Raw genomic sequence first — 15,958 nt, forward strand, 5'->3', positions numbered from 1 at the left:
TCCTAATCCTTCCCAACAGTTCCGCCCCCTGTGACTAGGCATTCAGATACGTGCGCCTTTGGGGGTCTCATTCAACCCCCCACAGTGGGCTTTGGAAAGGGATCTCTTTAGATATGGATCAGCACTGTGAAGGGTGGCCTGGGACGTCAGTGAGGAGCTGGGGAAAGGACAGTGATGTGCTTTACTCTGGATACAGCAGAGAGAGCGTGGGGACGTCGGAGAGTGTCTTAGAGGGGAGAGTAAAGCAGCTGGGAAGAGGACTTAGGGTAAGTCAGAGAGAGCAGAGCAGAGGGAAAGCCAATAGGGCACTCCTTATTAATTGGTTTTCACTAACTACTGTGAGCAATAGGGCCCATTTCTGTTAGCAACTTCTTTATTTTGTTTATTTTATGAGATAGGGTGTCAGTAGACAGTTCTAGCTGACCTGGGCCTCACTGTGCAGACCAGACTGACCTCAAAAGCACAGTCTCTTGGAATTCTGGGATTAAAGTATGTGCCATGCCTGGCTGTCAGAGACTACTACTACGTAGTCTTCTTCTCCTTCTCCTTCTTCTAATTTAATTTCTTTTGCTTTTATTGAGGTATACATTTTCCCCACTTCTCTTCCCTCCTCCCCTTTTCCTCTCCCCCCTCTCCCCTACACTACCAATTTGCTCACTTGTCTTTTTCCCCTTCCTAGGAGAATCCGTGTACAGAGACTTCTAAACAAACAGAAAGCACCTCAAAGGCAGGGACCTAGCAGCAGGGGTTCCTAGCAGCAGGAACCAGTGCATGTGTGTATTCCCAGCACCTGGGAGGTAGAAGCAGGAGGATCAGGAGCTCAAGGCTACTAGAAAGTTCAAGACCTGCCTGGAGTAAAGAGAGAGAGATGGGTGAGGAGGACCTATTTCATGGTCCCTATGGAAGTTTCTAGCTGGGCTACTCTTGAGAACTTTATGATTTTGAGAAAAAAAAAAAAAAAAAGCAAGAGATAAAAAGTGGGCACAGCCAGGGTGTTCACACGCCTTTAATCCCAGCACTGGGCATGGGAAATGTTTTTGTTTTCTAGCAAACGTAGCTAGCCTGCCAAGGGCCAGTACTGCATGAATCTTCCCCACCGAAGAAAAATTGTATGTAAATATATTTAATTTCCCAGACCTGGTAAAACTTTTGATTAGACAACACCCTCTGTACTTTCCTCTACTCCCCTCTACTTCCAGAAACACGATGTCTTGGAGCTGTGACCCCTTCCCCTTCTTTCATTTGCTTTTCATTGATTCTTTCAAAACAAACTGGCCAGTCTTGAAAGGTTTATCTCCACCTAATGGGGAAAAGACCAAGTCACCACCCATGTTAGAAGAGAGCCCAAGTGAACTAACTCCCTACCCCAAGTGTGCTTGCTAGCCAGCTTGGGTTCTGGTGAATGGTCTTTGCAAAAAGAATTGGTCTTGCCTGGCTGCTTTCATTTTGTTCATGTGTTCCTTTGTATAATACCAAGATTATTCATTGTTTTTTCAAACATCAGGAGGCAGAGACAGGCAGATCTCTGTGAATTCAAAGCCACTCTGGTCTACAGCGCTGGTGCCAGACAGGCTAGGGCTACACAGTGGGATCTAGTCTCAAACAAAACAAAGAGTGTGGTGGGGGTTTGTATTTGAGGTGAGTATACCAGCTTTCCGTGGGGCTGTCTACCCCCAGACAGATCAAGGGAAGGCAACATGGGACATAAAACCATCTGCTGTGGAGAGGCATTGATGTTGAAGGGTGAATGGGTGCAGCAAGCAGAAAATTTCAGGAAACGGTGTGGGAAAACAGGCTGGTTTAGAGCATATATGGGGAAGAGTCTAATATGCCAGGCTCAAAAGTTTAAACCTCATCTGCTTGGCCCTAGTGCCTCCCAGGTGCTCAGCGCGTCTTTACCGGGAGAACAGATGGACATGACAAGTACATCTGGATCATAGTGCTGCAAAGCGGCTGGGCTTCAGAATCTGGCAGATGAGCTATATGACCTTTAACCTCTGTGACCTTTCATTTCTGGCTTTCTGAGGCAGCAACAATAACTCTTTCTTAATGGGGTTGTTGTGAAGATTTAGACAAGATCAAAGCTGTGTGTCTTAGAATTGTGGACCTAATAAACGTTAGCCACCTTACTCCTATCCTCATGATAACTGGAAGCCCAGTAACAAAGCTGAACCACTCACTAACTAGGGACAATGAGGGCTGCTCCTGGGATGTGCTTGTGGAAGATGCTTGCTGCAGTTCCCAGCTATATAGGTCCTAGTGGGAAAAATGAGAGGTTTTCGTAACAACTTCCTTGAGCAAAAAGGAAATTATAGTACTACTTTAATTAAAGGACAGAGTTGAAAGTGTCTTCCCTGGGAATTTAGGCAATTGATGTTTATAGTAACTTACAGTTTTTCCTCTTTCCTTGTCAGTTTCAGTATAGACACTGCAAGATCTTTGGATCAATACGCTATTGACTTGAGGCCATCCATCACTACCAGAGTCTTCCCAGAGGCCAAGATGCCTACAGATCCTGATGGAATGCCCCTGAACCGGCTGCTTGCAGGGATGGGGAGTGCCTCAGCCTTCCCAGTAAACAAAGGCCATTGTGGTGGCCTCTGAGACTTCAGGGTATACAGCAAAGGTGAGAGAATGTAGCTGAGTGGATAAGTAGGTGAAGGATTTCAAAATCATGCCAACTGGAGATTATGAACTTAGTGTGTTTTAAAAGATATTCAGTCCCCATAATAGTCTGACAGGAAGACAAATGCTATGACAATCCATATCAGTGCCACACCAAATCAGGAAAACAAAACACACACACACACACACACACACACACACACACACACACCAGCAACAACAAACAACAGCAACAACAAGAAGAAAAAGAAGAAAAAGAAAACAGAGAAGGAAGAGGGGACAGTAGTAAAATCAGTATACACAGACTTGGACAAGAAAGAAAATCCCAGAGTGGTAAGCCTCTGGGGGAAACACATTTGGCCCAATTTTGAAGGCGGCAGAAAACGAGTTGAGCAGGCACAGAAAGGTAGGTAGGTAGGTGTGTGTGTGTGTGTGTGTGTGTGTGTGTGTGTGTGTGTGTGTGTATGTGCACATTCTGGCTGACCATTCCTTTATTCACTTTTCCCCCTTCAACAATGATGGACCATCTCTAGGCAGCAGGGACACAAAGTAGAAAAGAAACAACCTGTGTCCTTCTGTACTTTTTTAGAGGAAACAAAGTGTCATTAAATGTAAATGGGACTGTAGAAAGCCAAAGGCAGCCCTTCCCAAGATCCAGTGTCCATACAAGCACACTGGGGAAAGGTTGATAAAAGCTTCACAGAGTTGGACAAATTCAGCTGCAGGGAGTTGTGTGTATATGGGGGGGGGGTGTTAAGAAGAAAATCCACACATAAAATAACTTTTAGGGGTGGGATGGAGACTGGAGAAATGGCTCAATGATAGAGCCCCACCCCACCAGCTTTTCTGGTTGGACTCTAAACCACAGAGATCCTCCTGCCTCTGCTAGGCAGAGTACTAGGATTAGAAGCAGGTGTCACCATGCTCAGCCAAAAATAAATGTTTTTTTTTTTTCTTAAGGAAACTTTGGGAACAGCATTAAGTTCTTAAGGTTAAAGTACAGGAGGAAGGCAGAGACCAAACCTGGCAGGGCCCCCTATGCCATGCAACAGGTCCTCAGGTGGACTCCACCCTGTGGGTGACAGGGAACCAACCATTGAAGGAGTTGGAACCAAAGCATTGTCAAGATCTTGTTTGTGGTTAGGAAATATCTAGCCAGTTGGGAGATGGTTCAGTTGATAAAGTGTTTGCCTCCAAAGCACGAGGAACTTGGGTTCAGACTCTAGTACTCATCTAAAACCTGATATGACCACAAGAGCAAAATAGCCAGATCCTGGTGGTGGGGGCGGGGCTTACTGGCCAGCAACAGAAGTTGGAACCTAAGGTTCAGTGAGCTGCCTTGTCTCAGAATGATGGAGGTGGAAAGTGATAAAGGAAAACATCAGACCTCCAACCTTTACAAGAGTAGGCACTGGTGAGGATATAATAAAGGCATATACCATGCTTGTGCAGGCACGTGTATACACACACACACCCCAGACAATATCTCAGAATTTGGAAGTGTGAATCGGGTTGAAAATGGGGGGCTGGATGGCCTATGCCTGTGGTTCAGGTGACAGCTGAGTGGCAGGAGGCTGGAAATAAGTTCCCCACGAGTTTTTAGCTCCAGCTCCCAAAGTGAGGGATGAAAGGACGACTTTCCAGCTCTGGGGTCACTTTGCTCCTGCACAGTATCAATTTCCTCATCCTTGAAATGAAGGAACCATGAATCACTGATAAGGTCTCCGCTCCACAGTAAGCATGAGACAATGTATCAGGGCCTCTCTGCAGGCTGTCAACCTCACCAGAGGGTGCAGCTTGTCCCTACAAGGCCCCACTTGTGCCTTGTCCCTGCTCCTATTTCTGCTCCCCACCTTTAAGGGCACTGTCTGAGGCCACAAGGAGAAGGTGGAGTGGAGGGCCATCTACTAGACCTAGGCCTCCACAACCATGGTTTGCCTCATATCACTCAGGAATGTCCTTGGCTTTGAGGTCACAGGACCATCACAATTTCCTCTCTGGAAAATCTCTAGGGAGCATTTAAAGGGATCCAAACCCCAAAGTGCTATCCCCAATTTTGGGCTGAGCTGCTGTATGATCTTGAACAAATTAATCAAGGCTCTGGGCAACCCAAAGGAATTTGCCACATCGTCTTTCCCGCCTCTTTCTCTCCTTAGTCCCAGGTAGCTCCCTGATCTAAGGCAGGGTCTTGGAGAGCTAGCAGAGAGCAGGGCAGAGGTGTGTGTGTGTGGAGGGGGCGCTTGGTTGGGACCCATGGAGCTCCGCGCGTTCTCTCTCTCCCCGCCTCCCCCCACCGGCTGCGCGCTTGGGTGCAGGGAGGGGGCGCGGACCGCGCGCTGCGGCTGGAGCTGCGCAGCACGCCTCTCGCGGTGGGTGCGAGCTGGCCGAGCAGCGGGCAGCGCCTGCGCCTCTGAGGTGGGCCGGTCCGCTCTGCAGTAGCCCTCGCCCGGCTTCCCGCGAGGCTCCGAGGCGCGCCCGCAGGCTCCGGCCCTGCGCCGTGGCTCCGCCTCCACCGCGGCTCTCCTGCGCGCCTGAGCCCACCCGGCAGAGCCGTGTAGCTTCGGACAGCTCTTGCGGCCCCAGGCCCCCACCCCCGCGGCCGGGTGTCTGCTTACGTCAGGGAGGCGAAACCCAGAAGAAGAAGAGGGGAAAAAAAAAAGGCACGAGGGCGGAAGGAGAAAAACTTTATTTCTTTTTCTCCTCCAGGCACTGAAGCAAGGGGCAGGCAACTGTGCCAGCGCGCGATTCCGAGAGACCCTCTCAGCCTGCCGAGGCGCACAGGAACCGGGCCGGGAGGCCCGACGGCGCGGCCGGTATGTGGGACCCGCAGGAGTTTGAACGCCACTGGCAGGCCGAGTTCCCCGGGGAGGAGGCTCCAGTCATGAGGCTGGAGTCGGTGTCGGACATGGAGCACGAGCTCGAGCGTTGCAAACTCAACCTGAAGCGGCTGCAACAGGTGTTGGCCGAGGAGAAGTTCAAAGTCTGCTACCTGCAGGCGACCCTGGCTGGAGAGAAGATGGACCTACCCGGCAGCCGACCGGAGGGCGGGGACGCCGGAGACAGCGGCGGCGGGGACGACAGCGGTATCGGGGGAGTCTCTGTGCAGGAGCAGGAGCCAGCCGGGTCCTTGAACGTGCCGCCACCATGCGATGAGCAGCGTGCAGCGGTCCGCGACCCAGATTCCCCAGACCCCACGCGCCCCGGTCCGGAGGTGGCGACACCGGCCGAGCCATCCCCTTACGTGTGCCTGGACCTTCCTGCCTGGCCCCGGGCGGGGGAGGGAGGGGGCGCCGTGCGCAGCCTGACTGCCGCCATCCACCAGCAGCTGGTGCAGCCTCGCCTGCTCTTCAGGCTCGGAGAGAACTGTGCGTCCCCAGGCCACGGTGGCATGGGGTTCTCCGCACCCGGAGATGAGCGGTCCTCCCGGACCGAGGCGGGGCGGGGCTCGGAGGAGGGCGAACCGGACGCTTCAGGTGGCGATGATGGAGGCGACTGCAGTGACCACGACTTCGAGATGGTGGATTTGAATGAGAAATTCGTCCTCGGCCACCTACTTGTGGCCCCTTGCCGGTTTGGGACCCGCGAGGAGGTTGAGAAGCCGACGCGGCCGTGCAGCCCCCACCGTTGGATGCACCTGATTCCCGGAGGTTGGCGGCACCACCGGCGGAGTCGAGATCTGGAGCAGCTGGAGGCGGAGGATGAGCCCCCCAGGCGCGGGGCGCGGGAGCACCTCGCCCAGTGGGGGCGCAAGAGGTTCCTGCGCGTACCGGACCGAGACTCGCCCAGTCACGGTTCGCCCGAGAGAGGCAGTGACTGCAGCCGCAACAGCTCAGACCACGAAGACGGCTTCTCCGCAGGTAGGCGCACCCCCTCTCTAGGTACAAGAAAGTGCGAAGTGGGGTTCGGGTGAGTTTATGAAAATAAGCATGATGGCTTGCAGGGGGTAATGGCTGTGCAGGGGTTAATGGGATGATGCACTTGACCAGACCTTGGTAGGACATTTTACCTTGGTCTTCAGCCCTCACTCCTCACAGGTCCTCTAGAGTCCTTTGCACCGCCCCCTCCCCTTCCCTACCCCCACCCATGGCACTCTCTGCAGAAACTCCAGAAGCCCCCCATTTCCCCGAGATTCTTTATCTTTCCCTAAATGTCCTGAAGTCATCTTGTATTTCCTCCAGCCTGCCTGCATCTCATGCTGGGGGCCTAGTTCACTCCAGAGGTGCCTTCAGACCTACCATTCTTCTCTTCGAGAAGGCTGCTCTGGGTCTGCGGGCTTCCCAGGAGCCCGAGAAGAGGGAAAGGCTTGGAATCCCAGTTTCGAGCCGGCCTGATTCCTAGAGAGCCTCTTTGATCCAGTGCCTTCAGCTGATAAAGAAGGAAACTGAATCTCAGATGTGTTCAAGAAGGTGGTCTGAGACCTTTGCTTGAGTCCACTGGCCTTTGCTTCCTCTCCTACCTGCCCTCTTTCTTGAGATCAGGGTCTTCTGGTCTTAGCTGGTTTTTTTTTTTTTTTTTTTTTTTTTTTTGGTTTGTTTTTTTTTTTATCTACTTGTGGTCATAACAGTGCTCAAATCATGTCTAAATTAATGAGCAGCTGCATTGAATTTCAAAGGCTGCTCAGCTCTTCGTAGGTCAGGGAGTAGAAATAGGTAAGGAGAAATAGTTAACGGGGCTGTGGGGTGGGAGACTATGGTATGACTGAATCTCAAGACTGGGTCTCCTCAGGCATGCAGAAAGCATACATTGGTGTCTGGTTTGATTGAGTTGCAGCAAGGAACTTATGATGCCTTCTTGCTCCGTGAATGGGGTAGTGTATCTGTCGGGGAGACTTATCAGTGATTCTGGGATTGTTCCAAAATCTCCATTATTAGGTCTTATCTGGGTGAGTTTCCATTTGAATGAAAAATTGTCCAGTCAGCTAAAAGCACATTTGGAGGATCCATCAAGTCATCTGTTTTGATCAATTACACTTATTCATTAGCAGATATTGGCTTATTTTCCCATAGGTAATGTTTCTGCCACCCATGATAGTAATCATTTTTTATGTTCCCCTTTCATTTAAAGCAGGAGTTGAAGAGTTTTCTCTGGTGCCAAGTTTCAAATGCCCTCCTCAGAGGCTAAAGTCTCCTCAGCTGCTTTATAGTTGGCGACTGTCCCATGGCTCCCAAGACCCATATCAATCATTCTGTCAGGTGTGCTCAGTACGATGGATTTTCCCCAGGAGTGATTGGTAATTCTTCAAGCAGTCTGTTCTTTAGCATCTTAGAAACCAGCAAATTAGAAACGAGCACAGGCTTTGGGCTAGCTACCACAGGTGCTCCTCAGCGTAGATGAGGGATTAAATGATTCTCTTTTTGGACTGAAGACTCCAGCCAGAGCACATGGTCTAGTTAGCACCAGTGGCTCTGGCTAGGTGTGCCAAGGCCAAATCCTGTAGACTCTCTGCAAGGCACACTTGTATACGAAATCCCCTCTGCCCCTTGCACAACTGCAGGTGGACGTACTGCCTTCTCTCTGGATGTCACAGGGAAGACATACATATGCAAGCATGTGTACACCATGCACAGTCACACATGTACACAGTCACAGCACACTCCAGCAAGCAATAGCAGGATTTCCCCCCCACTACAGAACAGTTCACAGGCAGCGGAAATATTGTGAGGTCCTCCTTGCTTGCCCTATAGTTCTCGTTAAATTAGCTTTTTAGACACTGCTGTTTTGGGGGTTTTTTGTTTTGTTTTTTTTTGTTTGTTTGTTTGTTTGTTTTTTGAGACAGGGTTTCTCTGTGTTGCTTTGGAGCATGTTCTGGAACTAGCTCTGTAGACCAGGCTGGCCTGGAACTCACAGAGATCCTTCTGCCTCTCGAGTGCTGAGACGAAAGGCATGAGCCACCAATGCCCAGCTTGACACTGCTGTTTTGTATATGGATCTAATAATCTCTTCCTGCACTCAAGCTCAATCCCTGGTGAAATGGGAACTGTAGGAGCATAGGAAATTTAAGTATATGCAAACGTGTCTAACATATACTCAGTTTCCAGAAGTGTTTGTTGAGTGGTATGTTTTTACATATATTTATTTTGTGTGTTGGGGGGTTGCATTGCCACAGTGAGTGTGTGAAGGTTAGAGGATGACTTTTGTGAGTCTACGCTCTCCTTTCATCATGTGGGTCCTAAGGATAGAACTCAGGTCCTCAGACTTAGTGACAAAAGCCCATATCTGCTGAGACATCTCACTCACTGGTCCAGAGAGATATGTTTATTTGGATTTGTTGTTGTTGTTGTTGTTATTTGTTTTAGAGTCAGGGTATCACTGTGAAGCTCTGGCTGGTCTGGAACTCATTATATAGACCAGGCTATATCTCAGTGATCTGCCTGCCTTTGCTGCCTAAGCTCTGGGATTAAAGGTTTGTGCCACCAAGCCTAGCCCTCAGAGTGAAACAGAATAAAAAAGGAGTGGATTCATGGATAGAACACATGCTTAGCATACTCAGGGCCCTAGGTTCAGCCCTAGCACCAAAAGCAAGCAGGAAGGAAGGAAGGAAGGAAGGAAGGAAGGAAGAAAGGAAGGAAGGAAGGAAGGAAAGAAGGAAACATGAGGGAGCATTGCACATGGTCAGTGTTGCTGTTTTAAAATGTTTCAATGACATAAATGTTCGGGTAATTTGTATGCCAGGAGTGATGGCACTTGCTTGTAATCCCAGCACTCTAGAAGGCAGGAGAATGGAGAGAGTCCCTGGCCAGCCTAGGCTACAAAGTCAAACCTGATCTAGAAAACGGTAAAAAGTCATGGTCTCTGAATCACGGTGCTTGTGTGACAGTGGGAGAAGTCATTTCACTTTTCTGTGGCTTTCTTTCTCCATCAGTAAAATGGGACCTCCTCATGCTGTTGCTATGAGGAGGAAGTGGGCTGCATCCTCTAAACGGCTTTGAACAGGTCTGGGACGTAGTAAGCACATGAGTCTATGAACCAGCTACTGATACAAAACTTTTCACTTCCAGAATATTCTGGATCACAGATGGCTTGGTTGTTATAGGCTATCTGTGATTCCTTAGCACCACTGTGGCACTTTCCAGAAGCCAGGGCAGGGCATTAACCTGGTGTTCTGAGACTCTTTGGATTCCACCTTTGTGTTATTTCTCCCTTTCTACCAGTGGCCACACCCCGAATCTGTATCCAGAGGACTTAACTGTAGGTCAGATTCTATTGGATAATATTGCAGACTTTATCTTAGCCATAGGGTCTTAAGGAGAGAGCCCTGAGGTAGCATATATGTCTGTATGTATACACACACACACACACACACACACACACACACACACACACACACCTACCTAAGGGGGCTCTCTTCCATTTTCTACTAAGTAAAGAGCAGATCCATAAACCTGTATACCTTTGGGGTTTCTCTTTACATGTGAGAACAAACTCAGAGTTTAATTAATAGGCATGCCAGTTCACTTTAGGCATCTTTCCTTGATCATCTTTATTGCCTTGATTAGTTTGAGGAAAATCTAGCTCATGATAACATGGTTAGTATTGGGGGGTTGGGATAGAGCAGAGGTATGAATGGGGGTGGGCAGAGTAGAATCTGATGTGTTGGGTCATACGTACTGTGAAGTTAGGCCTGAGTCTACCTAGCTCCTCTCTTAATAGATGTGAGGCCCTGGGCAAATCACTGGCCTTTCCAGGTCTCAGCCTGTGTTTCACAGGCAGCAATGGCTTACTTTTGTTAGCCTTTGTTCTGAGCACTTTATTGCTAGTAATTAGTTTGTGACACACAGCCTCAAGACACAGAAACTACTATTGTTTCCACTTTATATATGAGAGTTTTGAGGCATAGAAAGCTTAAAGTACCCTCCACCAACCAGCCACCCAGTTTACAAAAAGGAGTACATAGGATTTGAACCAAGGCAGTCTTATTTCCAAATCCATGCTTTCAAACAAATGCTAAACTTCTTGCTACAGATTTTAGTATATACCCCCCAGGATAGTTGTGCAGATTGAATTTGGGAAACTAGGAAGCTATTTAGATGGGTTAATAGCACTCTTGACTTGTTATGACCATGAAGTCCATACATGTCTGTGTGTCATTATAGCCTTCATTGTCGGTGAAGTCCCTACCAGACTCCAGATCATCGGGAGCTGGGGTCACCACTCAAGGCTGCCACTACCTATGGGGCTCCTGTGAACTGGGCCTCATAAGGTAGCACATGACATGCTAGATTATAAACTTCCCCTCAGTGGCCAGCCAGTCCTGGGCACATATCGTCGAATATTTCAAAAGGAGGTTCACAAGAGTCCCTCTGCAGCCATGGTTTTCCCCGTGTATCTTCACTCCTCGTGGACCCAAGGGCTGTCCCCCCCAAAAGCTCAGAGGTGGCTTTTCCATGTCCAGCATCCTTTTGACTATAAGAAATCAATCATCTAATACTCTGGCTTTAGTTCAAATGCCAACGTAAGTATCATTAATATTGTAAATAGGTGGCATTTCCTTCTTGCATTAATTTTGCTCAGTAGAGACAAGTTCTATCCACATGCCCTGCTCTTGCTGCTGAGATGGGGGATTGAACCAAGGACCTTGTACATACTGAATAAACCCTCTACCACAGCTATAGTCCAGCCCCCACGTACTCTCTATTTCTGTACTTTTGTTGGCATTGGCCATGCATCCATCCACCAGTCCATGTGTCCCCCTCAGCAAGCATTTATCAAGGTCATGCAAGCTGTGTTCAGGACTACTCAGGTTGGTGGCCCATCCTCGTCATTTTTACTGTCTTTTTGCTGGGTAGAAACCTTGATTTTTTTTTTTTTTTTTTTTTTTTTTTTTTACATAAAGAAACAACTTTCTAATGAGTGACTACTGTTACCTCATGAGTAAGGAACCAGACACTGGGGCACATGCCTGTAATCCCAACACTTGGGAGACTAAAGCTGGAAGGTCATGAGTTTGGGAACACTAAGGTCAGCATGTTTCATAAAAAGAAAGAATCTAAATAAGAAATGTAGGGCCACTGGCGATGGGACCAGGATTTATCTCTAGTGCTTGAACTGGCTCTTTGGAGCCCACTCTCTTTGGAAGGATATAGCAGGGAGGGCCTTGGTCCTGCCTCAGAGAGATGTGCCAGGTTTCATTGACTCTCCATGGGAAGCCTTACCCTCTGTGAGGAGTGGATGGGTGGGGGTTGGGGGAAGGTAGGGAGAGCATGAGGAGGGGAGGGAGTGGGAACTGGGATTGGTATATAAAATGAGAAAAGATAGTTTTAAAATAAAACAAAAACAAAGTGAGCTGGAGAGAGAGCTTGGTGGGTAAAGTGCTTGCAGCTGACTATGGAAGCTTGAAGAACAGCATTTGATCCTGGAACCCAGAAAAGGTAGAAGGAGAAAACCAACCCCACAGAGTTGTCCTCTCACTTCCACAGGCATTCTGCCCCCAACAGTAACAAACTAAGTGCAGTACATTTAAAAAGAGTCTAAACCAGAAGAAAACCCTGAGTTGAACTGTGTTCCTGTCTGTCTCAGACAGATGAGAACCCTCGACCCTAAAAGCAACTTACAGTCATGTACAGGATCCTGAGGAGGGCTTACGTGTCAGATCTGGGCTGTCCTGTTGTGTCCATGGCATTTTCCAGGTCTCTTATCAGAGGGCACTAAAGCTGTAGTCTGTGTGTGGGAGGCCAGGGGACAGAGCAGCAGGCCACCTCAGCCTCAGCACCTTATAGGTGGCCAGCCAAGGCTTGAAAGGAGCCAGTCAGAGCTGTGTAGAGAACTTGTGGATTTGACACTGGGACATGGATCTATCTATGAAGCTGGCACATAGCATTCTACCTGTAATGCAATGCTGGGCCAGCTGTTCCAGGCCTGGTTTCTTCTTTAGTTTTCTTCCTTCCTTCCTTCCTTCCTTCCTTCCTTCCTTCCTTCCTTCCTTCCTTCCTTTTTTCTTTATTTTTCGAGACAGGGTTTCACTGTGTAGCTTTGGAGCCTGTCCGGAACTTGCTTTGTAGATCAGGCTGGCCTTAAACTCAAGAAGCCTTTGCTTCTTGAGTTCTGGGATTAAAAGTGTGTACCATAACTGCCTGGCTCAGGGTCTGGTTTCTATACCTGGAGGCCTGGATTTTGGGGTCTGTTGGCCTCTGGTGGAGACCTTTTATTTATAATCTTCATGCATTTCCTGCTGGATGCTCATGTTACCTCGCTCATTTGTAATCTGATGGTGTCCGTCTCTCCCCTTTTCTGCCCCCCTCCCTCGACTTTCTGGCAATGACTAATAAGATTGTTGCTCCGAGAATTCCTTTCATTCAGGGATGTGTCTGAATAACTTAATTCAAATTGAATTTTTAGCAGTAGCTGCAATAAAATAATTCTGTTTTAGTTCCTGTTGTGGAGAGCTATTAAAAAACCATCTCATGCCAAGTGTGGTGGTGCATGCCTGTAATCCTAGCAATTGCGAGGCTCAGTGAGAGGATTAGGCATTCCAGTCGAGCCTGTGCTGTGTCATGAACCCTGCCTCCAAAACCAAACTGCATTGTCATGGTTTGTTGGTGATCAAAGTTGACATTGAGTCACTGGCTCTCCACAGCTCCCCCTCTCCACCACTCACCTCCACCATCTTACCCTCATCATTAATAGGTGGGTCCTACTGACAAGCCCTTCTATACAGGTAGGAAATGCAAATAGCCTTGAAACTGAGATTCCTCTGGTTTGATTTTCTTCTGATGACTAGTATTTTGTATTTGCCTGTAGACCCTTCTGTCACATAGCATGATTGTTTAGTGTGTATGTGCATGTGTACACCATGTGCAAGCCAGGTGCTTCTGGAGCCAGAGAAGGGCATAGGATTCCCTGGCACTGTTGTTAAGGACTGTTGTGAACTGTCATGTGGAAGCTGGGAACCGAATCCAGGTCCTGTGTAAGAGCAGTAAGTGCTCTTAACTGCTTAATTGCCTTCTCTTCAGGCCCCACTTTCTCTTAGCAACACACACACACACACACACACACACACACACACCACTTAAAATCTTAACAAAAAAACAACCTAACAAACTCCACTTCCCTTGTCTGGAAAAAGAGAGTGTGTCTGGATGGACAGCAGACAGGGCTTCAGGGTAGATACTTTCCCGGAACAATTTTCTGAGTTTCTCAAAGCTTTAGGCTCTTTGTGAAACAGGGGTAGCAATAGTAGGCATATATCCTAGACTTGTTACAAAGCCTTAATGAGATCATGTGTGGAAATCATACAGCAGAGCACTGCACACATGGTGATGAGCAACTCTTACATGGTTATGTAATCCAGAGATTTTCAGGTGGCTGAGCTGGGCTCCTGTTTACAGCTTTTCTTTTCTTCTTTCTCTCCCTCTCTTCATCCTTCCCTCCCTGTCTCGCCGCCCCCATCTCCTTTTCTTTCTTCCATGTTGGACATGGAAGCCAGGGCCTGGTGCATGCTGGACAAATGCTCTGTCACTGAGCTACACCCCCATATTTGCATCTCTTCACATAAAGATGCTTTCCCATCTCTGGTTTTGCTTGTAAGTTTTCCCTTCTCTGTTTTTACTCAGTCCATAGTTGTATTGTTACTTCAAAGGAGACCAGCTTTCTTGGTTGTTTGTGGTCTCTGGTCCTTCTCTTTTCCTAAGCATTTGTGAAGCCACCAGCTGAGGATTCTTTGGCTCCTGCTCTTTCCTATGTGCTCCTGCTAACTTTCTTGCTGCAGATGCTTTTCCTTGTGTTCTTCCTGGCATTTGAGATGCATGCCCACTAATCCCCAGATCTGTCCTTTGGGGCCTGCCTCTTCATATAACCTGTAATGATTAAGATATAGGTTTGCTAGATATGATAAAGTTTTAGAATGGTACTTAAGATGAGAGTTTTATTTACCTCTCATGTGAAAGAACTCCAGAGGTAAATAATCTAGAGGCAATATGGTGTCTTCAGGGACTCAGACTTTTTTTTTTTATCTTTTTATATCATGGTCTGAAATGGCTACTGGAGATCCACCCATCACATTTATGCTTCAGGCAAAAAATTTTCAGAGCAGGATGCAGAGTGAGTGGCAGCTGTTGGATCTACTATTTGAGGCACTTTCCTAGAAACCTCTCTTGACAGTTTCTGTTTTAAATTACATCAGCCACCTCTAGCTACCAGGGAGCCTGGGAAATAGAGTACTTTATATGGGCGTACAGCCTTCTCAAATCAAATGGGGTCTCTGTTACAAGGAAAAATGGAAGAATAGATAGTGAGTAGGCAGCTAGCAGCCTCTGGCACAAGCCTTTCCAACTACTCCATCCCGTCTGTGGTTCTTAGAGTGAGCCCACACTGCACAATTGTTTCATTATTACGCCATCTATTAATTCATTGACCCAGTGGACAAATGACAAAAGAGCCTCTTCTCTCCACAAGGCACGTTGCCTGTTATATTCTGAAGCATCGCTCTCAAGCCAAGGGGTTGGCAATTCCTTCAGGACAAGAACCAGGGTCTGTTTCTTTCTGCAGTATCTTTCCCAAGAGTGAGTATATGGCAGGCACTAGAAAAGCACCTGATTGGTCACAAGTGAGACTCTCAGGGTAAAACAAAACAAAACAACAAAAACCTCCCTGCCTTAGTTCTGTGCTAGAAAAGTCTAGTGTTTTGGGTCCCTTCTGGTTTTGAGGGTGGACCATGAACCTTCTCAAAACATCGGAGCTGTTGTGCTGCAGCCCAGTTGTCTATTTTGGACACTGAACTCTATTTGCATACCAAACAAGAATTATGAGTCTCTATGCCCACCTGCTTCCCTCAGCACTGTTTTTCATCTGCCAGGTGAATCTCCCTTGCCAAGTCTTCACGGTGTAGCTGCAGAGAAAATCAGCAGTGTCTGCTTCGTTTCCATCCTGTCTTCCTATTTGATTCTTGCTATCACCTGCCTGAGACTAGACTGTTTGGAGGAAGGTTGCCTGGAGCTTGAGGCACATCTTGTGATTGCTGAGCAAAAGATAACTGTAAGGTTTATTGGCACCTAGGAGAGAAGGAACTAAAATATATTTAGCACCTACTGCTTCACTGTGTGAAGTGTGTTTCTTATTGTCATGGTTAATATTCAGAACAATCTAAAGGGCACACTTCTGCACAGGCCTGAAATCCCAGATACACAGGGAACTGAGGTGGGAGGGTCAGAAGCTCAAGGTCAGCCTGAATAATTTAATGAGATTCAGTCTCGATAGAAAAAGAAGGCTGAAGGTATATAGTGCGGTGGGCAGAGTACTTGCCCAGCATGCAAGAGGATGGCGAAAAACAGAAAAAGAGAAGGTTGCACTACTCTTCGCATCCCACAAATGAGGAAACTGGGTTAACTAGTCAGCCCCA

The 15,958-nt window shown here is 47.9% G+C and overlaps 1 protein-coding gene across 1 annotated transcript in view; it reads left to right on the forward strand.

Annotated features, from left to right (window-relative positions):
• Positions 1-5,388: 5,388 nt before the first annotated feature.
• The window catches only part of Abr (ABR activator of RhoGEF and GTPase), a 199,350-nt gene continuing 188,780 nt past the window's right edge, over positions 5,389-15,958 (forward strand). Inside the window, exons 1-2 of the mRNA XM_051179961.1 lie at positions 5,389-5,708; positions 5,805-6,482. Coding sequence (XP_051035918.1) covers positions 5,441-5,708; positions 5,805-6,482 — 946 coding nt within the window. The 5' untranslated portion in view covers positions 5,389-5,440. The remainder of the gene's footprint in view (positions 5,709-5,804; positions 6,483-15,958) is intronic.

This window comes from Phodopus roborovskii, unplaced genomic scaffold (genome assembly GCF_943737965.1).
Source record: "Phodopus roborovskii unplaced genomic scaffold, PHOROB, whole genome shotgun sequence".
Classification (NCBI taxonomy): domain Eukaryota; kingdom Metazoa; phylum Chordata; class Mammalia; order Rodentia; family Cricetidae; genus Phodopus; species Phodopus roborovskii.